At 39.2% G+C, this 25,304-nt stretch overlaps 1 protein-coding gene across 3 annotated transcripts in view; it reads right to left on the bottom strand.

Annotated features, from left to right (window-relative positions):
- Nucleotides 1-25,304, bottom strand: part of LOC134675876 (heterogeneous nuclear ribonucleoprotein L) — a 678,145-nt gene that overhangs the window by 28,779 nt on the left and 624,062 nt on the right. For all 3 annotated transcript variants that reach the window (XM_063534203.1, XM_063534205.1, XM_063534204.1), the window contains exon 6: nt 10,792-10,875. In XM_063534203.1, coding sequence (XP_063390273.1) covers nt 10,792-10,875 — 84 coding nt within the window. The remainder of the gene's footprint in view (nt 1-10,791; nt 10,876-25,304) is intronic.

Below are 25,304 nucleotides of genomic sequence, written 5' to 3'. Positions count from 1 at the left end.
TTTCACAGGTTAGACTCTAACATAGTTTTCTGAACTTCAAAAAGTTCGATATTTAGTTATTTAGGTACAGGACCTACTCCATTAAATAACGTTTATTCTACCTACCTACTTACCTATCCAGCCACTGACGTCCACTACTGTACATAGCATTAAGTCCGCCATTTGTACATTTTTCCTGTGCTTGTGCAATAAAGTTTAAATAAATAAAATAAATAAATACATAGGCGTTTACCCATCGTTTATTCTAACGTGGAAAATAACAAAGTTTGCAGCAGTTTTAAATCATATTTGCTTTTTAATGCAATCCAGGATGCATTTTATAGAACTATAATCATGGAAATAGGGCAGTAGAGCAACATAACATCTAATCTAATACTTCCAACTGTCTAAAGGCCGAGCCACACCGGCTTGCGTGTGCGTGACGTGCGCGTGTGCGTGCGCTAAAATGTTGGAGCCGCACACGCACACGTCACGCAAGCGGTGTGCCGTCTCTCATAAGGATCTGTATACTACAACGCCGCACACGCACGTGCACAGGCCTTAAATAGGGCGCACGATTACTTATTTCTTCTCATACACATCTCATACAAATAGCTCTTTGCGTAAAAGTAATTTGTTATTGTAATAAATTTACTGCACTCTGCGTCGTATAGTGTATTGTGCCCTTAATTGTTTAAAAGCATGTCCGCCCTTCATTAATTGGCTATGAGATTCCATTACGTTATGACGGCTAAAATAAACGGGGTTCCAGCATGAAACAAAATTCGTAAAGATTGTTATTATTAAAGAAAAATAGGTTCAAAGAAGGGCCATTTTTGACGATTTTATTTTTTTGTCAAATACTGAATAGGTAGATTTGATAAACTCATAGGTACTGGTTAGAATAAACACGAAATCGAAATTTGAGACATATACAGTAAAATGTATGTAAATTCCCATTGAGTTCCGAAAATTGCATATAAGTTGTAGGTACGGAAAAGGGTTAGGGAACTCTATCTACCAAATTTTATCAAAATATGAGAAAAAACGACAGCTAAAGTCTGCTTAAGCAGGCCACTGACGAGCCTTCCAATTGGATGCCGTTACAATGGATTCATCCAAATGGACGGCATCCTAACTCCTTGGATTGCAGCCACGCTGCAAAAAAAATTAACTACCAATTTTGAAATTACTTTAGGTGCTGTAGCCTGTAATGTAATCCAGTAAGTGATTAAACTTTTTTTTTGCTTTGCTCTAACTTTGTCCATGAGTATATAATATGTGTATAGTTATTAATTTATTATGACTTTTACGCAGAGATATCCCGGGCCAATGCAAGTGTAAAATAAATAGGTATGTGGGCATTTTGCCACGTTTTTAAACCAACCTGCCCAACGATCATCACATCACTTCTGTTCCCATTCACCTCATTTGAAATATCATAAGAGTAGGTCCGAAATAAAGCTAGCTTTTAAATAAGAGAGCAGCAATGAAACCGTACAAAAAGACGGCACAGAACTGGGTCGCTCTTTCAGCACGCGTCAAAGGGGTGAATGCGACCGCGGGGTGACAAGGTGCGCGTCGATAGGGTTGCCTGATCGTTAAAATCGGCTGCGGCTTACCGCGAATTGGAGTAATCGAGAACGTTTTTTTTTTTTTTGACTTGGATATTTTGAGTTGGGCAGCTAGGTACCCTTGACTCTATATTTCTTTGGGAAATCCGGTAAAGTACTTAACCTTTACACCACCAAGTGACCAGTGGTATCTGTCCAAATTTCTCAAGTACTTTTATAAATAATAATAATATATGTTATCTTTGAAAGGATACGCGTCTTTGACTCGCCCTTAGATCGAGATAAGATAATGATTAGATTGATTTACAAGTCCGATAGGAGATCTTAGGGTTTTTTGTGTTTTTAGAGTTCCGTAACCAAAAACGGGTAAAATCGGGGCATATTACTAAGACTCCACGTCCATCCATCTGTCTGTCACCAGGCTGTATCTCATGAACCGTGATAGACAGTTGAAATTTTCACAGATGATATATTTCAGTATTTCTGTTATTAGGTACCGCTATAACAACAAATACTAAAAAGTACGGGACCCTCAGTGGCCGAGGCCGACTCGCACTTGTCCGGTTTTTTTCTTTAGAATGAGAAATCTGTCCCATTCTCATTCATTCATTCATTCTGTGTCATTTTGAATGAGAGAACGGACATGAGTGCCAACCCTAGCGGTTAGCCGTTAAATAATTCAACGCGCGGGCCGCGCGGCTCACGGATTTATACCGCCCGCTGTCACTGTGCCGAATTGGTGGTCACTGTTTTTCCACGTTTTTCCACATTCGTGACATATCCCTGAACTATCTACCTCTATATGGCCACGTATTGTGAATTTGTGTGAGACATTTCTACCCGCGAACGACACGACTGTAGAATGAACTGTTCCGAATGTCACAGTTTTTTTTACATTTTCCACATTCGTGAATGAATGACGATTATTAACTAGAGAGAACCCAAAATGTGGCCAACGCGTGTTCCCGATGATAGCCCTCGGTACGGAATGAAATTTGTCAAGAAATTTTCGACTCAAAATACGTGTGTGACCCGTTTTTTATTATATTCGGTCGGTTAGACGATTCTGCCATCTTTAATTCATGAAATATGGCCGTGACTCTAGAATTTATGGATTTAATATGGCGTAAGATTAGAGAGAATAATTTAACATTCACCTTAAATGGTAACTGCGATGCTATATCAGTTTTATGAGAACTGAAATGAGTTTTTGATGAGGTACATTTTTACTAGCTACATTTCTCTCTATTTTCCGGTTTCGCTTATTTCACTTTCTCATCATCTTCCTCGCATTATCCCGGCTTTTTACCACGTCTCATGGGAGCCTGGGGTCCGCTTGGCAACTAATCCCGAGAATTGGCGCAGGCACTAATTTTTACAAAAACAACTGCCGCCTGACCTTCCAACCCAGAGGGGAAACTAGGCATTATTTCACGTATGCCTCTATCTATTGGTAAAGAAGTTGACCGGTAATTTTCTATAAGGTAACGGAAGATGCTCAGAAATAAGGGAAAAGTGGAAAAACTTGGGCGAGACTAGGTCGTGCTTTTTAGACCGCGCCGTGTTTTTTTGAAGACGGAATACAATATTAAGATAGCCGAGTATTGGGAGTAACACTAAGTAATTTATATATTACTGAAAATGTCATAGTAACGTCCTATTTATTTGAGAACAGTCCACCAACTCCCCTTCAAAAGTACCGCCAATTCTATTCAAATGTAAAAGTGAAAAATAAACTATTAAAAAGTAGAACAGGAGCAAAGCTATCCGCATTGTAGAGGAAAATGCCAGTAAACATATACGAGTTCCAAATGCTTTAAAGACGTTTTTCGTTTGAACGACATCGTTTCAGTCCGTCCCATTTCCCGAGCGAAGCGTTTTTGTAAAATAAAAATAATCGAGACACCTACGATAGGGCGCTGGCTGTCCTGTACGGATATGATGGTTGTATTTGTCTACATGACAGCGTGATAAAACGGTGTCCGTCTCTTTCTATCCCGCAGAGTTAAAAAGTGACAGTTGTTTTATCACGTGGATAAATGTGGATAAAGCGATCCATAATAGGCTTGCTGGAGTGACATTCGCAGTTTAAGAATCTGTTCCTGATATGTTGTTACCCGCAGCGCAGAGCTCCAATCATAATGAGATTCCGGCGAGTGATGTCAAATAAACTCTAATTGACATCGATTTGTAGGTTCGAATAGGCTTCCTATACTACCTAATATCGGTGCCTGTAAACGTACTAACTAGTAGTTACATTTACTTGTAGGTAGGTAGTTCTGGTTTATAATTTGCGTTGAGCTGACATTTTTGAAACTTAAACTGGTACGGTCACTGACCTGAACTATTGGTCCTTCTTTAAGCTTACTTCAAGCTTTAATTTGGTTGTCAATACTAACGGTATGAAATGTAAACCCTAAATGGCCCAACAACTAAAGTCCGTAACTTTACAACGATTATATCCATTTTATGACATCAGCATGAACAAGGCAACACGATAAGTAAAAACAAAATAAAAAAAGGATACTAAAATAAAATTGTAAGCACTCTAGGTGCCACTGAAGAACATAATTTAGGTAAGGTAAAAATACATAAAATGCTATTCTTTTTACACTTTACATTCGAAATTGGGTTTTCGCGTGAAACACCAAAATGCAAGGTGAGAGTTTATACATTTCCTATGCAAATTCAAATTTAATGTTATCTAAAGTTAGCAATGAAAAACTGTCCGCAGACATGCTTGCCTTACAAATGGACCTATACCGTGACTGTGATTTTGGTGTTTTACATGCAAGTATTCAGAATGTACCTACTAGCAAAAAGAATAGATAGTATAGAGGGGTCCTGTCAAAGTAAATTTTGTAGTCTCGGTACATTTACTGCCATCTATCGACACACGATTAAAACTTAAAATAAAATTGAAAATGTATAAATGAATCAAAATATGTTTACGGATAAATGATTATTAATTTTTATTGTTCCACACTGACCCATGTTCTTTCACTGATATGTGTTAAAATTGTTAAACATCAAACGGTGTCGCCAACGCCGAGACAGACGAGATTAGACAACGAGAATAGGCCAAAGGTATATGGCGCCATCTATTCGAGAATGACTTTTGCTTGACATCCGAGGCACGTTTTTTTCTTAGACTTTATCTTATACGGAGTTATATATATCTTTGCTACTAGTATTCGTTGGTGTTCAAATATATGTAAATATTGTCGATGGTAAGTAAAGAATTCCTGAATTCGAGACATATCAGGGGCCCGTTTCTCAAAAGCTTGTAACTAGTAATACAAGCGGATGTCACTTTTTGACAGCTTTTGTTAGAAAGGTACTTCCACTTGTATTACAAGTTACAAGCTTTTGAGAAACGGGCTCCTAGTATGGACCCCGATTCTATTTTTTAATATAAAATCTCAATGACCACACACTGATACAAATTAAAACTAAAGTAAACCTATCCTACCTATGACCTATAGGGTCTAAATTATACCTGTACCACAACTTCTATGCCTCTGGCACTTGGTAGTGTGGGCACTGGGCCACGTTTCCTCGCTGGATGGCAATGCCAATACGCTGAGCGAGGAACGAGCCAGCCCTGCGGTCACCAGTGGAACGAATGAGAAGATATTTTAATTTTGAAAAAGTTTCCGTGCCCTTGGCGCCCCGGACCTACTGCCGTATTCGAACTTCCAGATACTCACAAGGTACGACACGTACTAGATCCATTCTAGATACGTTATAGTTTAGATATCAACTAGTTCTCTTTTGCAGCGCAATTAGGGCAACCAATGTCACTGTTACGTTAGATAGGGTAAGATATCTATTAGATGTGAATTGGATCTCTAAGTCATATCCTGAGGAAATCGTTCAAGAGTATCTCCAGAATCGCGCAAATGTCAAATTAGACAGGTTAGATCTTAAACATATCGTTATCGTATCTTGGTAATATCTAAAAGATATCTAATAGATGTCTATTTCAAAATCCGAATCGGGCCCCTAACGTTTCTGCAGTAAAGCCGCAAATACATAGTCGTCCCCTACAGACGCGTATTTGTATTTGATAGAAACCTAGACTTTGACATCAACTGCTCAAACAATCAAGTAAGTTACCTAGTTGTCTTAATTGGTCTTAATAGACGTTCGATAGTTGACATTTACACTCCAGGGTAAACTTGGGCGATTTCACGGTACCCGAAGTTCGTTCGGTTGCGGCCAATCGGCTGCAATGCAACTTTGCCGAGTTTACGGGATAATCCGAGCAAGCTGCACTTTCAAGTTCAACAGACAGGCCATTTGCAGTTGGAGTTTCATGGTTATCACGTGGATTCATTGTAATGATAAATCAATAATAGTACCTACTAGAGATCACTCCCTGACAAAACGGGTTCATTACGACAGATATGACCGCTAGCTAAGTCCGCTAGTTCCGTAGCGGTGCGCGGCAACCACTATGGCTAGACACCAACATTGGTGTGTGCCGCATGTACTTGTAGCGACGCGACGAAATCGCGGAGTGAGCCACGCCTGATACAGGGGACGAACATTATGAAGAGTTTACGAAGAGCGAGGTTACACAATAGGTGTCATTTAGAAATAGAAATAGAAAAAGTTTATTTGGTGTCAAAATAAAACTTAACCTAAAATACATCTTACTCTAATACATACTAACACCAAAATGAATGCCACTCAGCATTTGCCGATGGCTAAGATAATTAGCCATGGCGCTGGTTTTCAGGGCAACCAGAGAGAAAAACACAATAAAATAAAATTAAAGAACAAAACTAAGCTAACACATGGGAGAAGGTGAGATTAAAGTATCAACTTTGTAATATTATTCGCCGCAAAGTTGCATTATCCTACACCATTTTATACTATACTATAACTATTACGAATCGCTCAAAAATGTACCAGTTGTTTATCCAATTTTCGACAGGTTTAATATAAACTTCATAAATTTCCGAACTTAAATAAAGTTCGTGATTTTTTCTTTCGAGAAAAATTTGTTTGGCAGCTTTCGAATCGATTGAATTACTACAGAAATGCCTCAATATTGCTTTTCTTATTTTCTGGCAACCGTATTTGGATTTAAAAACCGCTACCATTTTTCAAAAACCGGGCAAGTGCGAGTCGGACTCGCGCACGAAGGGTTCCATATCATAATGAAAAAAAAAACAAAAAAAAAGCAAAAAAAAAACGGTCACCCATCCAAGTACTGACCACTCCCGACGCTGCTTAACTTTGGTCAAAAATCACGTTTGTTGTATGGGAGCCCCATTTAAATCTTTATTTTATTCTGTTTTTAGTATTTGTTGTTATTAGCGGCAACAGAAATACATCATCTGTGAAAATTTCAACTGTCTAGCTATCACGGTTCGTGAGATACAGCCCGGTGACAGACGGACGGACGGACGGACGGACAGCGAAGTCTTAGTAATAGGGTCCCGTTTTACCCTTTGGGTACGGAACCCTAAAAACATACTTACTGACCCCACTTACGTCACAAAAAAAAACGGTTTCTAATTCCGTGCCGCGACTATCCAACGATTTATTTCGTAACCATATTTTCCAGTTTTTCTACGTAAAACCGTATCGATCAGAGAAAGCACCCGCATATCGATATAACTCGTATAATCTTTGCAAAGACTTATCTCGTTCAACTCTGTTATTACAAATACGACTTTGCAGCGCAGTGTTAAGGTTTGAATTAGAAGAACAGATACGAGTGTAATACGCGATTGTAAGTTTTATTTTAGGTCAGGAAATGAATGCTCAAAAAACGTTGTAGAGGGAAATGCTAGGAACACAATTTTTGACTCCGTAACTTTGTTTGGACTAGTTAGGAGGTGAACATATCAAAAGTCCCCGGCTGTAGGCCCGGTGCTGGGGGGTAGAGGGGGGTAAGAAGGTTGAATTTTTCTGTTTTTCATTGATATCTTGGAAACTTTGCGTCTTAGCGACATGACTACTAAGACAAACCGAAAGCTGATAAAATTTTACTTCGGAATAGTGTCAATGTGATAAAAATAAATTCAGCACCCCCGATTTATACGAAAATGATACCAAACACGGCCTAGCAGCTTCACTAATGTAGATATCAAGATAAAATTGAAAGCCCTAAATAAACTTTCAAGAGCGGATATCTCAAAAACTATTCAAGATATCGAAAAACTTGACTGAATAAAACTTGTAACAAATTTTATCAGCTTTTGGTTTGTCTTAGTAGTCATGTCGCTAAGACGCAAAGTTTTCAAGATATAAGTGAAAAACCGAAAAATTAGACCTTCTTTCCCCCCTCTACCCCCCAGCACTGGGGCTACGGCCGGGGACTTTTGATATGTTCACCTCCTAACTAGTCCAAACAAAGCTACGGAGTCAAAAATTGTGTTCCTAGCATTTCCCTCTATAACTTCTTATTGCTTGGCCTATTTGGAAAGTCGCGTAACAGTGTAGTCTAGTCTGTACACCCTAATTTCGTAGTTGGTAATGGTTTTGTTCGTATTTTGTACGGTTAATAGCAAATCTTGGAAATATACGCATTTTACTAAAACAAATTGGTCTAATTACAAAGCCACAAAGCAACACGACTCCGCTGGCTTGGTCACCTGGAGAGGATGGGGGAGGATCGTGCTGTGAGAAGAGCGTATGTGGGGCATCCGGGGGGGGAAACGTCCGTCTGGGCGTCCCAGATACCGCTGGAGTGACGAAGCCCAAAAAGACCTGTCCGCCCTCGAAATACCCAACTGGCGTGAAGTGGCGCAGAATAGGGCAGAATGACGCTCTCTTGTGTCAGAGGCCAAGATCCTCTTTGGGTCACTGAGCCAGTGATGTATGTATGTATGTATGTATGTACTAAAACAAATTATTTTTGCACACTAGAGGCTTTTCTTTCCCCATCTGGGTTGGAAGGTCAGATGGCAGTCGCTTTCGTAAAAACTGCCTACACCAATTCTTATGGCTCCTCTACACAATGGCTCAGCGCCGGCCACTCCAAGGGACGCAGCCATGCGGTAGAATGAGATAGCGATATCACTTGCTCCCTCTAACGCAGTGGTGGGCAAAGTACGGCCCGCGGGCCATCTGCGGCCCGCGAATGGATTTTATCTGGCCCGCCGCCGGTCCTATGAAATAATTAGTATATGGGCTATATGGCATTGGCTCACGATTATCACAAATCAAAAAAAAATTTGGCTACAATTCTGGCCCTCCACTTAAATTTCCTAAACTTTCTGGCCCCCCATGAAGAAAGTTTGCCCACCACTAGAGCATAAATGCGTCCCTTGGAGTGGCCGGCGCTGGGCCATCGTGTAGAGGGGCCATTAGGATTAGTTATCATGCGGACCCCAGGCACCCATGGGCTGTGGCAAAATGAATGAAATGCCGGGATAACGCGAGGAAGATGGGGATGGGGGGTTCGAAGTTCGTACCAGTCCGGAAATACAGCGACACACTCTACATTTTAGTTTAGAAATAGATTTTTAATTCCTAAACTTGTTTTCCCGAACATTCTACATTATCCCCGAGCTTTCTATAGATTCCATAACTAGATACTACTACTACATACTATATACTTCAGTAGAGTAGTATCATCATCATCATCATCATTTCAGCCTATACACGTCCCACTGCTGAGCACAGGCCTCCTCTCATGCGCGAGAGGGCTTAGGCTATAGTCCCCACGCTAGCCCAATGCGGATTGGGGTATAGGAGAGTAGTATAGTGTCATTCTATAGAACTTATAGAATTTCATAGAACTTTTAACTATAACACTTTAAACTCTCGCGTTTTGTTACCATATTTAATTACACAAACGGGTCTACCGCGATATAATTTCATTGTTTTGTTGGGACGTCAGTCTTTCCGTGACCACAGCTGGTGCAACTCAGCTGAAACGTCGGAATTAAAGGTAAAAACAATGAAATTATATCGCGGGAGACCCGTTTGTGTAATTAAACTTTTAACTATATGTAAACAAATCGCCATATTGAAACTGTCACTGAATGATGATTTCAGTATGGAGGTTTGTTTACATAGTTAGCAAGTTCCATAGAATGACACTTCAGAGTAGTAGTTCTATAGTATAGATACTATGTATACTAGATAGATAGAACTAGGCAAAGTTGCGCTTCTATTGGACGGCAAAGTTGGGCAATGTCCGAGCGGAATTAGAATAGAATTGAGTTTTATACCGATCCGACGGAGGACGACAGAACCGTTTACGGAAATAGACTAAACGAAATAGGATGTATGAAAGGGAAATGTGTCTGAAAAAAAGGCGGAAATTTTCATACAATGCGATCCATTTTCATTGCCTTTAAGCGTATAGAAATAAGGTACTGATGAAGATACGCGGCTATCATATTTATGCGGTGTGTGAGCGTGACAGCGTTATACATGTTTTGATTGCACATCGGAGCGGCGATCCAAATGTAATGTGAAGTATCCTTAAGCGGATATGTCAGTGTCAAACTCGTGGTGAGTTCGACACTAAGTACTAACATATTCGCTTGCGACTGCGTAAACTAACTCACAATGCATCTCCCTCGTACTAACATTGGTGCAAACGAGATGCACTGAGTTTGAGTTGACGCCGTCGCCTCCTTTAAGGCCGCATAAAACTCATGGTGAAAATACAGAGCGCCTAAGAGTGGTATTCCATCTGTCCAATTTGTCCAACGTCATTGCATCCCACTCTCTCATTAAGCAAAATGTGAGACAAAATACACATTGGACAAATAAAATGGCTAGGTGGAATACCACCTTAAGACATCGGTTACACGCTAATTCTGGCGTCAGTTCAGTCCATCAGTCTGGTCAGAATGACGAGAGAATTATCGTGTAACAAGCGGACTGATGGACTGATGGTCTGGACTGATGAAAATTTATTTTTTTTGATAATATTCGTCAGTCGTCATTTTGAATGACAGAAAACTGATCGTGTAACCTCTTTGTGTCATTCTCGCGTCAGTCACCGACGTCACCGTCTATGCAACAATGGAATGATGGACTGACGCCAGAATTAGCGTGTGACCGATGTCTGTTGTCGTAATTTTATCAGTCTGATGTCAGTCTGGACTGATCGTCTAACCGTGTCCATTTTCCATCATTCTGGCATCAGTCAAAACTCGAATGGAGTGATGGACTGAACTGACGCCAGAATTAGCGTGTAACCGATGTCAGAAACTCACTGTGTGCGGTTAAAGCAACAGTCACAATAGAACAGCTAACTCACTGTAAGGCTGTGGTCTTCCGCCGGTGTACTGTGGCGACTGAAGGAGCGGGGCGCTTCGCTGCACAGGCTGCACGTCTTCAGATACTGTGGACAATGATTTCATCAATACACGATATTAAAGGTACAAATATACTTTATAATATACGAGCACCGATGCATATGTTTTCGTCTAGTCAAACCATTTTTTGAGGTTCTACAAAAATAATGTTTTAGTTTAAAAATCACTAATATGCTTATACTAATGTAGTTAAATTTTATATGGTAATATTCTACAATAACTAAATCCAAATACTATAAATACCGTTTATACTGAAAGAAAAAAAATACGATTTTTTATTTGACGGGTAGGAATATAAGAGATTTGAAATGGGCTCTGCCAATGTATTGACAATTTTGTTTCGAGCCCATGCATGCAGCAGTGCTGTAGGAGAGGACAATATAATTGGGAATTGGGACAACGTTTTTGAAAAGTAAAATTTTTCAGCAATAAAAGTCTTATCATGCAATTTTATTATACGATCAAAATTAACTAGTTTAAACATTACTATTATGGTTGCCATGTGTAAAATTCTAAAATTTAATAGAATAAACAAAATTGTTGTGTGGAACTAGACGAACTAATTTGCATCGGGGCTCGTAATTACGCCTCAATAGGAGTGTAAAAGAGAATGGTACCCGCAATTTGCAAATATCGGTTTCCGCGGTAGGCCCCATGAGCACTTTATTGTTAGAAGTGAAAATACTCGTATGCGTGATTGTGTGCAGATAATTTTGAATATCTCACCCGCTCAGCTATTTGTGCGTTGAGTGTCAAAACAAATGAAACTTTGTAAGTACGTTCCAAATTATAAAGTAGGTAGGGATTAAATAGGAATATTAAATTATAACACAGCCAGCCAGCGTAAAATAACGAAGACCAACAGAATATTAATAACTAATTCACCACCAATATCGACCGAACCCTATTTAAGCACGAGGGAAATTCGCCCTAATCCTCAAAACAATAAACACCAATTTTGTATAAATACTAGTCTAGTTATAATCGGTTTAAAGTACGACCACGATACAAATTTGGAACACGTATTGTTGAATTTTTAAAAGCGTTTTAATAACCTCTATCCGCCCAAAGACCTATAAAAAGGTCTCCTGTTCCATTCTAATTTGAACTTTGTGTTGACAAAATAAAAATTAATTTTGCTTGGCAAGGTTTGACGTATGGGCGGCTAGAGGTTATTTAAAGTACCTAGCATCCTAGCAAGCGTATTATGGATGTCTTTATACACGGGATAAAAACGTATATGTACTTTTTAGGGTTCCGTACCCAAAGGGTAAAAACGGGATCCTATTACTAACTCCGCTATCCGTCCGTCCGTCTGTCTGTCACCAGGCTGTAACTCATGAACCGTGATAGCTAGACAGTTGAAATTTTCACAGATGATGTATTTCTGTTGCCGCTATAACAACGAATACTAAAAACCGAATATAATAAATATTTAAGTCGGTTAAACTTGTTTCTTTTAGTTTGGCGCTTGTCAATGTACACTTTGTCACCTTGGCTAGGCCCCCTGGTCGTTGCAAAATCAGAATTTCGCCCCAGACTTCTCGTTAGTTAAACATTAGGACGGAATTCTAGAAATTGTACCCGTCCCGAATAAAGCGAGGGCCACTTAAATTTCAACAAGTTATTGTGGGTCGGCAAACTTCGCCGGGTTCCGTGGTGGCTTGCCGAAATTTGGGTCACTTTTGTGCAGTCACAAATGTCACTGGAGTTTTGTGGAAACAGATTGTAATAGGATTAAGCTGGAAAAGTAACGGTTTGTTGACATTTTAATTGAAAGTTTGGACTTTCTTCATTGTGGCAAAAAGAAAGAAAAAAATAAATAAAAGCAGCAACATACATTGGCCTGGATCGGCCATTTCGTTAGATTCGGATGAAATTTGGCTGATTTGAAGAGCTCCTCAGTCTGCACTCAAAAAATACTTAATCAAAACTTCTAAAACAAAATGTAAGTACCTAATTTTCCGTAGATTTACGAAACTAAGTACCTATTGACCAAATGTTATCGAAATCTAAGGAAAAGGATTAAATTACAAACTATAAATTGGCTGAAATACCAGTGAGATGCATGGGGAAATAATAACAAAATGCGATCAAAAATTCAAAATTATGTCAGTTACTTTGAATTTCGTTAATACTATCCCCACGCTCCCCTGCCAATAGGCAGAGATAATAAGATATTTGAGAGAGATAATTGAGAATACTCAATCGTGGCAAAAACATTAAATTCCACTTTTTATTCATCATTCAATTATTACCTCATCATCATCATCATCTCAGCCATAAGACGTCCACTGCTGCTGAACATAGGCCTTCCCCTTGGACCTCCATTCGTACCGGTTGGAAGGGACCCGCATCCAGCGTCTCCCGGCCAAATTATTAAATTATTGCCTACCTAAATATAAATTCACATACTCATCAAAATTATAACCATAGAAAAAATTCCCAAATATACTTTTCTATTACCTAAATCCCAGTATATATTTCCAATATTACCATAATCACTGAATTGATAAACAAATTCAATATAGTTCATGGACTCATCCCAACTATCTTATATAAAAATCCAATGCAAATAACTACTTAATACCTTGAAGACAAAGTTCAAAATCAAGTGATAAAAATATTAAGACAAGGGTCAATTACTATTGGATGAGAAAAATAAATTTACAATTCATCATTTCCCAGATTGGAGTGATCAGTTCCAATCCAAGCAGATTACGTTTCTTTTGAACGCAAATCTTTGAATATTTCAGTGAATATGAACGGAACACCTTTTTAAACCGAAGATGGCCGACGGAGTCGAAAAGTGCTCTAGTGGAGACCACGGACTAGCAAGCGCAGCGTAGGACGTCCACCCACAAGATGGAAGGACGACCTTGTTAAGGCCGCCGGAAGACGCTGGATGCGGGTCGCTTCCAACCGGTACGAATGGAGGTTCAAGGGGGAGGCCTATGTTCAGCAGTGGACGTCTTATGGCTGAGATGATGATGATGACCTTTTTAAACTGACTATAGAAGGGAGGGTAATGTTTTCCGATTTGCTTAGGGTAATTTAATTAGTACCTACGCTCTTTTATGAAAGCAGCTTGCTGAATGAAATTGATCGGTTTCATCTGTTTTTTCTCTTTTTGTTTACTTTATTAGCTTCCTATTACTATTATTAGTATTTAGTACATATTCAACTTTAGCTTCATACGTTACGTAATACAAAAAAAAGCGGCCAAGTGCGAGTCGGACTCGCCCATGAAGGGTTCCGTAGCAGCAAGTAACATAACAAAATTGCAGTTTACGATTTAAAACGTATTAAAAAAAAACTACTTACTAGATCTCGTTCAAACCAATTTTCGGTGGAAGTTTGCTAATGTACATCATATATTTTTTTTTAGTTTTATCATTCTCTTATGTTAGAAGTTACGGGGGGGGGGGGGACACATTTTACCACTTTGGAAGTGTCTCTCGCGCAAACAATTCAGTTTAGAAAAAAAAATTAGAAACCTCAATATAATTTTTGAAGACCTATCCACAGATACCCCACACGTATGGTTTGTGAAAAGAAAGTTTTGAGTTTCAGTTCTAAGTACGGGGAACCCCCAAAATTTACTGTTTTTTTTTTATTTTTGTGTGAAAATCTTAATCCGGTCACAGAATACATCTAATTATCAAGTTTCAACCGTATAGTTCTTATAGTTTCGGAAAAAAGTGGCTGTGACATACGGACGGACAGACAGACAGACAGACATGACGAATCCATAAGGGTTCCGTTTTTTGCCATTTGACTACGGAACCCTAAAAAATATTATTTTCACGACAGCACTCGGCAAGGCTCTCTTTATTCTTTGATTATTGTGCAAAGTTGCATTTTATCCTCTAATGCAAAGTAGTTTGATGCAAATTTTTAGTGGCTCATGATTAAAACCTTAACTGCTGCTATTTTAGATTTAGTACGTTGCTCGCGGTGGTGCAATAAAAATATTGTGTTGTACTCGACAGAAAATTTTGTTCACCTCTCGTGCCTTGAAGCCCTCTCAATTCTATGTGTTAATTTTTGATTCTTTCGCTTGCTCCCGAGGCATTAGCACGAGGGGCAAACCACAATTTTGTTCACTCGTTATACAAATAACTTATAAATGAAATAGCATTACAGAATATGGTTTCATTTCGCTACTTTTCAACTGTGTTTGGCACGGCAAACGCTATTTGGCTGCGCCAGATCATAACACATGAACATATGATAATTTCTAATTAATCGTCTGTGAGTAGAAGTTTGAACACTAAATAATCATGAAAGCCAAAATTCTTTTTGTTGGCTACCGAAAAATAAATCGTTCTCGAATACACTGTACGATAATTATATTTACACGCATTTCTTGTACAATTAAAATTTGACGTTCTGAAGTACCAAAAATTTGACGTTCTGAAGTAAAATGCCTAATATTAGTTTTAGAATAAATATTTTCATTTTCATGTTTGAACCCTCAAAATGATCCCATTCTTGTTTAAGTTCAGATTTGATTTTATATAAATTTAATATTTTATGGTATCTACGTGAGGAATTTCCCGAATAATTGAAGCTCGTTAAACTTAACGGTTAGGTTTTATTTTCAATAATCTCATGTTTTTGCTTAACCAAGCAATCAAGCAAGCACTCTTCAACTTACATCCGAAACCGGTCAATTAGTTTTGGGCAATGAAAAATCATCAGTATAGTTATACTGTATCTATAACATCTACCAAGAATAAGAAGCAACTAATTAATCACAAGAAAGTCAAGGTATACCCACGTAATTATTTACGCTGTCCTCTTGAAGATATAATAATCGCAAATGACCTTAAAGTCAATGAGATACGGCAATGTTTTTATTTACTCGTATCGAAACGCGCTTTTTTTAATAAAGCCTGTGCCACACGGCGACAGTGGCGGGACTTCCATACAAGCCCAAAAGCCGGGCTTGCCCTAAGGCAACTTTAATTGCCTTACCGAAATTACGTAGTGATAAGATCAATAAAGATTATTTTGAAAATCGCGCGCCAAACGAACCCGTATTATTAAATTCAAGCCACAGCGGCCTCGAACCGCGGCACGAGCGTGTTGCAAAATTATGCCGCGGCGTGGCGCCTCGTCCGCGCGAACTTAATCAGGCGGAGGATGTTCTAGCTATCCTGCTCGAACTCGCACTCGTTGGCTTGCAACCGTGCTTGCTTTTTCGTCCCGCTCTGGGCACTATCAGCTTACAAACCGTCAAAGAACGTTGTAACTATTTGTTGGTATGTATAGCAATTTTATAAGACGATTTATGCTTGGATTTTGTGTGAAGTTAGCTGCATAAGTTCGCACAGCGCGCGTTCGCGTTTACTTCAAGTGTATTATTATTTAGTTGAGCCGAGTCAGTGGTCGAGTCGAAAGTAACGAAAGTTTGTTTAAGTGAATTTGATTAAATAGTGAATGTGAATTTGTTCATTGTTGTGGCGCTTAGTTTAATAAGTGTTAACAATGGATCAAGAAGTGGTTCCTTGTGACGGTTTGAAATGCGTCCACGTTTTAGTCAACCAAAACAAGGTAAAGTCTTTGACCTTTGTCGAAAAACGGGACCTATGTTGCATATTTTTTTCGAACGATATTAACGTTTGGAATACTTCTGGCTATAACGATTTAAATAATTTATCTGGAGCAATAAAGAGGCACATGAATTCCGGTAAACATATGTGTGCAGTGATTTCTTTTAGCAATTTTGGGAAACAAAGGATCGAGGCCTCTTTGTCGCGACAATTATCAGAAGAAATATCAAAACATAACATGCGTGTTGACAACAATCGTAGTGTTTTTCAGAGGTTAGTCGATATTGTGTGCCATTTAGCACAGCAAGAACTTCCTTTTAGAGGACACGATGAGTCAAACACTTCATTAAATAGGGGCAATTTTTTGGAACTTGTATCGTTGCTATCAAAATATGACGGCGTTCTACAAAAACATGTTCAAAGCGACAAACCAAGCTCGAGCTATTTGTCTAACAAAATACAAAATGACATTATTCATTCCGTAGCAGACGTGCGCTATGATTAGCTCGCCTCGTCACGCTAGCAGATGCATTTGACCCCGAAGAGTGAAGATTGGACAGTTATTACGAAAACATATCTTTCGGCTTGCCCTACTCCAAAACCCTAGGCACGCTACTGCACGGCGACGAACCAAGTTTCCGACCAACGTCATCCTGACTAGTCGGGTCGAATTTGTAACTTGGTGGGGTGTCTACACGATTGGAATCCAGCAAGGACATCTTGGCCGAAAGCCTTGTTACTGATCGTGTAGAAATGGCCTAAATACGTCTCATCTCATGAGTCAATTTTGTGTTAGACGCACAGTGTGATTTAAAACTGCGAAGAAGGTACACGTTCTTTCGAAATGCCTATTTGAGAATCACTCTTTGGAAATAGTAATTTTTTTTTTTTTATTGTTCAGAACACATACAGTCATACATAAAAATATAGATATAACTTACAAAAAGATATAAGAACAGACCTGGAGGTTCATAATGTAAACATTAAAAGGTACAAAAGCGTTTTGCGAAGAGAAAATAAGTAAAACATAACTGATAATACTACTACCTACTAATTATAGTCATAATTTATTTTATCAAGAGCAGTTTGGATCTCGTATGTTCTTTTAAAGCTGCAAGAGAGTGCATAAATGGATCGATGTCACAGAAATACTCATTATAGTTTTTTGATACTCGTTTGAAAAAAGTATGTCTAGAATAATTAGTTCGTGCGAAACTCACATAAAACAAATTACGAGGACGTAAGGAGCGATGCGGTACATTAAACATAATATTTTGTAGCAAATTTGGACAATTAATTTCATTTCATTTCTTTGGAAATAGTAATTTGATTGAGGAAGAGGATACAAGAAAGGAAATGCGTCGTAAAACAATGTTACTAGTTGTGTTGTGGGTGTCAATCGCTGCCGCTTCGGATCCTGTTGACTGCACCATCTGTCTACGTGGAAAATGCCTGGCTAAAGCAGCTTTTCTCGATAACCGCATGCAACTCGAACGCGGGAAGGCGATCATGGATTACCGGAACAATATAATGTACTTTGCTGACCATAGCCAACTAAGATCAATCAACTTGGAAGACAATACGAGCAAACTTATCCCTACGATAGATACAGTTTCGAACAAAATAGCTATCGATGTGGTAACCGGTGATGTATACTATTATAAAGCTTTTTTTGGATATGAAAATAAAATCTACAAATATCAGCCAAAAACGAATGAAATCGAAATATTAACTGTACCGAGCACGGAAAACCAGAGACCTCCTAAAAAATTGTGGGTGTACAACGGAACATTGTATTTCACTAAAGAAGAAAACAATGCAACAGAATTAGGAACAGGTCTCAACGTCTTTGATAGAAAAACGTTAGTCAGAGTAAACGCTCTTGAAACTTTTAAAGTATTCGACATTGTCTTTGACGTGTGTTTGGGAAAAATATATATCAAGGCAGGAAGAAAAGTATACAGACTAATTCGAAATAAAGATAAAAGTGAATTAATAGAGATCGGCGAAAATATTTCTCTGGTATGGAATGAAATTAGTGGAAACGGCAATGGTGAACTTTTCGTTTACAAGCCCTTGGATAGACTTATATATCTACTCGATCAATCTACAGACGAGCTAAAAATCGTAGGTGCTTACTCAGCACATATTTTAGTGGATCAAGTAATGATAGATAAGCACGGCTATGTAATTTTAACAGAAAGAGATGCTGGCATGAACTATTATAAAGTGACTAATGATCGTTGTGTTTTTGAAGGTGGTGTTAACAGACCGGTTAAAATTAGGAAGGTCGTCACAGAGAATTGAGAAACGTATCAATGTCTAGAATATTTGTTTAGCAAAATTTAAAAAAATGAAGTTTTTTGACAACAGGTCAATTGTTTTATTTATTGTGAAGCACAAAGCCATGTAAGGTATTTTTACCCGATTGACGAGAAAGGGAAGGATGATGTTCCTCAGGTGTATGTCTTTTTGTTGTATATTACTTTGGCAAGTCATACACGGCCCTTTCAGTTTATTTAATTAGAAAATGCCCAAAGATGTATTATGAATGCACGTCAATGTAGAAACTGTCTTATGCCATTAATTTCACCTTTTGTACCATATTTTGAGCAATAAAACAATAAATATATATCATAAATGAATATTTATTAATCAGTTGGTTAGTTATAATATAAAATCGAATTATATATAACACATATATTATTTCAAGGCTCCAGTGTGTACAAAAACTATGACAATTTAATGTTCCATCAAAAATAAACATTCTGGCGCCAAAAATACACTTTAAAATTGGTTTAAAGGAAAATCCAAATCATTACCATTTATTTATTAGGAACATAGGTTCTGCTTAAACTTTAGTTATGTTAACTTCATAATTAATCACATCGAAAACACACTTGTCTTTAGATGCTTTAAAATATATGATCGATAACCAGTTATTTAAAATTATGTTGTTGTTCTTGTCTAACGATACTTTTCTATTTTTAACATCGATTATAGGTTCTATGTAAGCACCAATTTTATTGAGTTGATCATTAGACGGGTCCAGTTGGTATATTAGGTTTTGAATCGTATCAAAGACGTACAGTTCTCCATTGTTATCACCGCTTATCGTTTCCCATAACATAATCCTTCCGACATTTTGTCCTATTTGTGACAATTCATAATTTCCATCTTTTACAATTACTTTATACAATTTCCCAATAGACTTGATGTACATATTACCAAAAGCATCAAATACGATGTCTGCTACATAAATATTTTCAAAAGCGGTTATGTTCTGTACCGTTGTTCCATCGAATATATTAAGTCCTTCTTTCAATCGCGCAGTGTCATTTTCAAGTCTGGTAAAATATACAGTTTCGTTGTACACCCACAATTTGAAGGGCGGCTTCTGATTCTCTACATTCGGAACGGTGAATGTCATAGTTTTATTTGTTGTAGGTTGATATTTGTAGATTGTGTGTTCATTTTCAGCGCCTTTTCCATGATAATACACATCGCCAGTCACTGCGTCAATTCCGATGTTTCTTGTAACTACGTCTAACGTTGGAATAAATTCACTTGTGTTATCATCTAGGTTGATTTTTCTAAGACTATTATTATCACCGTAGTACATGAGGTTGTCCTTGGGATACACTACCACTTGGCTGTGTGCAATGTGATAGAGTTTCATGATGTCGTTATAGAAGGAGGCAGGAACGAGGCAGTTTCCTTGCATACAAACGGGGCAGTCTGCGGCATCCGAGTCTGCCGCAGCCACCATATAGATCACCAGTAGAATCATCAATATCCCGGGTCGCGGTGACGTCATCTTTTTCAAACAAATTCAACTTCACCACTGTCCAAACTCTATGAATGTAAGGGGTTCATAAGACTTACAACAATAAGTCACACTATAATTCTGATATTATTTAAGTATGAATAAAACAAGTAGCTTCTCAAAGCTATTAAATCACACTGAGTATTTATAGTGCTGATAAAAATACTTAAGAAAGAGACAAACTATCAAATTGCATACCTTAAGAAAGAGACAAACTATCACTTTGCATACCCCGGTTCACAAACGACAATCAAAACAGCACCGTATCTATTTGAGTTAAAGGTCGTATGAGATAAACTCACTTTTAGAGGACACAGTAATCTTAGTAACAAAAAAATATTGGTCAAGTTTTTACTAGAAGTATTTGAACAAATTAAAGTATTTTTCAGAAAAATACTGAAGATTAGATTTCTCTTCTTTCTACCGCACAACTGTTTTTTAAATACGTCTAAAATTTGTATTAATTATTTAACGTAATAAATGTGTTATCCCCTTTAAAAATTGATAAAAATTAAAAAAAAAATTCAGAAAAATATTTTTATTTATTTTTATCAAGTAGAAACACTACTATATAAATTATTTTGTGTCTCCTTTTGGATTTCACGGGCCTATAAATCCCGGTCTTTTGATAGGCTTGCGTGGGGATATAGATCCAATACGTAGAGGCCCCTTGGAGAGCTTTAATGTCATGTAGAACGCCTGCTGGAACCCGTTCACAGGCGCAACAATAGACACCCATGAACAGGTCGCAGCAGGCATTGGGACTATTGTAGAAAAAGTGAACAGTATTCCGGTCTATGGATTGATGTTTGGGTGGACAATAAGACTGGGCTAATGTAAAAGAGGTCCGGACACCTGCCATAACAATGTAAACACCGTCATCGAGGCAGGCGGTGACTCGCCGCTGACTAGATGGGCCCCTGAAACTGCCGTCGCGAAGACGACCAGGAGCAACATCGGTGTGAGCGGCTCAGGGGTGTTGAGAGGTGTGCGCCGCTTTCTACCCAGTGGCTGTTACCAGCCACTGTGCCAACTCGCGTCTTATGCATCTTTCACTTCCACTCCTGGAGCATATAGCTCTAGCGACTCCTCTCTGGACGGCCAATGAAGGCAAGCCAGAGCTGAGAGACCTACGGGTCCCCTTTTCTGATCATAGGCAACTAAGATCAATCAACTTGGAAGACAATACGAGCAAACTTATCCCTATGATAGATACAGTTTCGAACAAAATAGCTATCGATGTGGTAACCGGTAATGTATACTATTATAAAGCTTTTTTTGGATATGAAAATAAAATCTACAAATATCAGCCAAAAACGAATGAAATCGAAATATTAACTGTACCGAGCACGGAAAACCAGAGACCTCCTAAAAAATTGTGGGTGTACAACGGAACATTGTATTTCACTAAAGAAGAAAACAATGCAACAGAATTAGGAACAGGTCTCAACGTCTTTGATGGAAAAACGTTAGTCAGAGTAAACGCTCTTGAAACTTTTAAAGTGTTCGACATTGTCTTTGACGTGTCTTTGGGAAAAATATATATCAAGGCAGGAAGAAAAGTATACAGACTAATTCGAAATAAAGATAGAAGTGAATTAATAGAGATCGGCGAAAATATTTCTCTGGTATGGAATGAAATTAGTGGAAACGGCAATGGTGAACTATTCGCTTATAAGTCCTTCAATACATTTATATATCTACTCGATCTATCTACACACGAGCTAAAAATCGTAGGTGCTTACTCAGCACGTATTTTAGTGGATCAAGTAATGATAGATAAGCAAGGCAATCTAATTTTAACAGAAAGAGATGCTGGAATGAACTATTATAAAGTGACTAAAGATCGATGTGTTTTTGGAGGCGGTGTTAACAGACCGTTTCAAATTAGTAAGGTCATCACAGAGAATTGAGAAACGTATCAATGTCTAGAATATGTGTTTTGAAAATAAGTTTTTTGACAACAGATCAGCTGTTTTATTTATTGTGGAGCACGAAGCCATGTAAGGTATTTTTACCCGATTGACGAGAAAGGGAAGGATGATGTTCCTCAGGTGTATGTCTTTTTATTGTATACTTCTTTGGCAAGTCTTACACAGCCCTTTCAGTTTATTTAATTAGAAAATGCCCAAAGATGTATTATGAATGTACGTCAATGTAGAAACTGTCTTATGGCATTAATTTCCCCTTTTGTGGCATATTTTGAGCAATAAAACAATACATGATGGTACGACTTCCGATACGACAAAAAAAATACATCCATCGAGGGTGTATGTGAAGTGTCAACGATGTCAACTTCTTACACTACCCTTAACATTCGCAGCATGAAATCTGATTTCGAAATGTGCGTCGAAGCCTTTGTTACACCCAAAATCTGCAGCAATCAGCCTGCAGTGAAAATTGACATAGACCGGTTGTCATGCGTCAACGCATTCGAACTCGCCGACTCGAATTTTGATAAACCTGGTAGCATTGACGCCTTATTGGGTGTGGATGTATTTTGTCAAATATTTTTGGGTAACCGCCACGATTGTAACGATGGACCCACAATCTTTGAGACCAAACTTGGCTGGGTTGTCATGGGAAAGGCCCCTTGTGCAACTTCCCATTCTCAAACTTCATTGTTTTGCTCAATAGATTCGCTCGATACCCAAATTCGAAAATTTTGGGAAATTGAAAGTCTCCCTAACGCTTCGCCCTTGACTGACGATGAAGTCATGTGCGAGAAAATATTCGCCTCGACTCACGCACGTGACTCGAACGGGAGATATATCGTGCATCTGCCGTTTCGAACCGTCGATCCTCGTTTTGGCGACTCGCGCGCCCTCGCCGAACGCCGCCTGCTCTCCCTCGAAAAGAGACTCTCTCGTGAACCGGAACTCCGGAGAGAATACAATGACTTCATGCGTGATTATCTCGATGCTGGTCACATGGATCCAGTTGCACCCCAATCAGACGGGCGTGCTTATCACTTAGCACATTTCTGCGTGCTCAAGCCCAGCAGCGCCACTACCAAATTAAGAGTGGTCTTTGATGCAACTGCTCAGCCTGCTGGAGGCCCCTCGTTGAATGATCAGTTGCTCGTTGGACCGAAACTACAATCTGATCTCGTTTCGATATTGCTTCGTTTTCGTCTACATGCGGTTGTTTTCACAGCCGACATTCGTCAAATGTATCGACAAATCTTGGTCTCTCTTACCGATCGAGATTTTCAACGCATCTTATTCAGGTTCTCGCTCGATGAACCTATACAAGAATTTCGCCTGAACACCGTGACCTACGGTATGTCTTCGTCCAGTTTCCTCGCAATTCGAGCCCTGATTCAATTGGCCATTGATGAAGGCAAAAAGTATCCTCGTGCAGTTGACGTCCTCAAACGAGACATTTACGTCGATGACGTAGTGACAGGCGCTGAGTCCGTCGAATCAGCTCTTGACCTTCAGTCGCAGGTTGTCAAAATCCTAGAGAAAGGATGTTTTGAACTCCGCAAGTGGTCGAGTAATTGTCCCCGTTTGCTCGAAAATCTCGACCCAACCCATTGTCATAATAAGACGCTATCTTTTGATTCGGAACCGACATCTCCTCTTAAAGTGCTCGGTATGGAGTGGAACCCGTCCAGTGACGCGTTCACTTTCACAGTCAACGCGCTTCATGAAAAGTGTACAAAACGAAATATTCTTTCGGAATTGGCGCGCATATTTGATCCTCTTGGGTTTCGTACACCCTTGACACTCTCGTTCAAGCGCATAATTCAGGACCTCTGGACGCTTGGTTTAGATTGGGACGTGGTAGCACCCCCCAATATCAGCCAAAACTGGCTTCGTTATCGTTTAGATCTCGACTTATTGTCGTCTCTCGAAATACCTCGATTCATTCCGTCCACAAAGTCTTGCAGTGTTCAGCTGCATGGCTTCTGTGACGCTTCGGAGGCGGGATATTCTGCAGTCATTTATTTTCGCATTCGACATGGCGATGATAGCATCACCATACATTTGATAATGTCACGCTGCAAGGTCTCACCTTTAAAACGCACTTCTATTCCCCGATTGGAACTGTGCGCTGCAGTTTTGCTGACAGACCTCGTGGAACACGTAAAGGAAATCTACGGCGGAGACGTCAAATTTGAGGATATATTCTGTTGGTCCGATTCCACTGTGACACTCTCTTGGTTACGTTCGCCATCGCAACGCTGGAAGACTTACGTCAGTAACCGCGTAAGTCACATACAAGATAAAATACCCGCTGGTCATTGGCGCCATGTCACGTCAGAAACCAATCCGGCCGATTGTGCCTCTCGCGGTATCACTGTTCGAGAACTTGTGAGTCATCCTTTATGGTGGACAGGCCCCGATTGGTTGGCGCTTGACAGTAGCTGTTGGCCAAGGTCACCGTTGTCCATCGAAGTACAATCGGATTCGTTGGAAGAACAAAGGGTTCCCAAACAGACCGTATTGTTCACTGCCGTCAACCAACTTGACGACTTCTTAGCTAGACATTCGAGTCTCAGTAAAGCTAAGCGTATTGTCGCTTACACTCATCGCTTCGTACATAACTCTCGTAACCCTGACAAAAGACGTTCCGGCCCACTTGTTCAATCGGAACTCGATGGTGCCCTTACTAGCTTAGTAAAGTTAACTCAAGAAAAGTCATTTTCGAATGAGATTAAATCTCTCAAGGAAGGTAAAAAATTGCCTAAACCATTCAGAAAACTTAGTGTTTTTATCGATAAATCTGGTTTGTTGAGGGTGGGCGGTAGGCTGGTTCACTCTGAACTCGATTATGATTGCAAGCACCCTTTACTGCTACCCAGTCAGGATCGCATGACGCAGCTCGCCATCGACCAAGTACACAATGACAATCAACATCCGGGGTTACGCACGCTAAATTTCTTAATTGCACAAAACTTTTGGATCTTCGCCTCTAAGCGCGTGATCAGTTCTCGCCTATCGAAATGTGTGAAATGTTTCCGCTCTAATCCAAAACCTTTGGTGCCCCGTATGGCAGACCTCCCAAAAACTCGAATTTCGCAAGTAAAGCCTTTCTCGTGTATCGGTGTCGATTTTGCGGGTCC

Source organism: Cydia fagiglandana, chromosome 23, assembly GCF_963556715.1.
Source record: "Cydia fagiglandana chromosome 23, ilCydFagi1.1, whole genome shotgun sequence".
NCBI classification, from domain to species: domain Eukaryota; kingdom Metazoa; phylum Arthropoda; class Insecta; order Lepidoptera; family Tortricidae; genus Cydia; species Cydia fagiglandana.
Note: the sequence above shows the minus strand (reverse complement) of the source record. Positions and strands in the feature narration are given on the sequence as shown.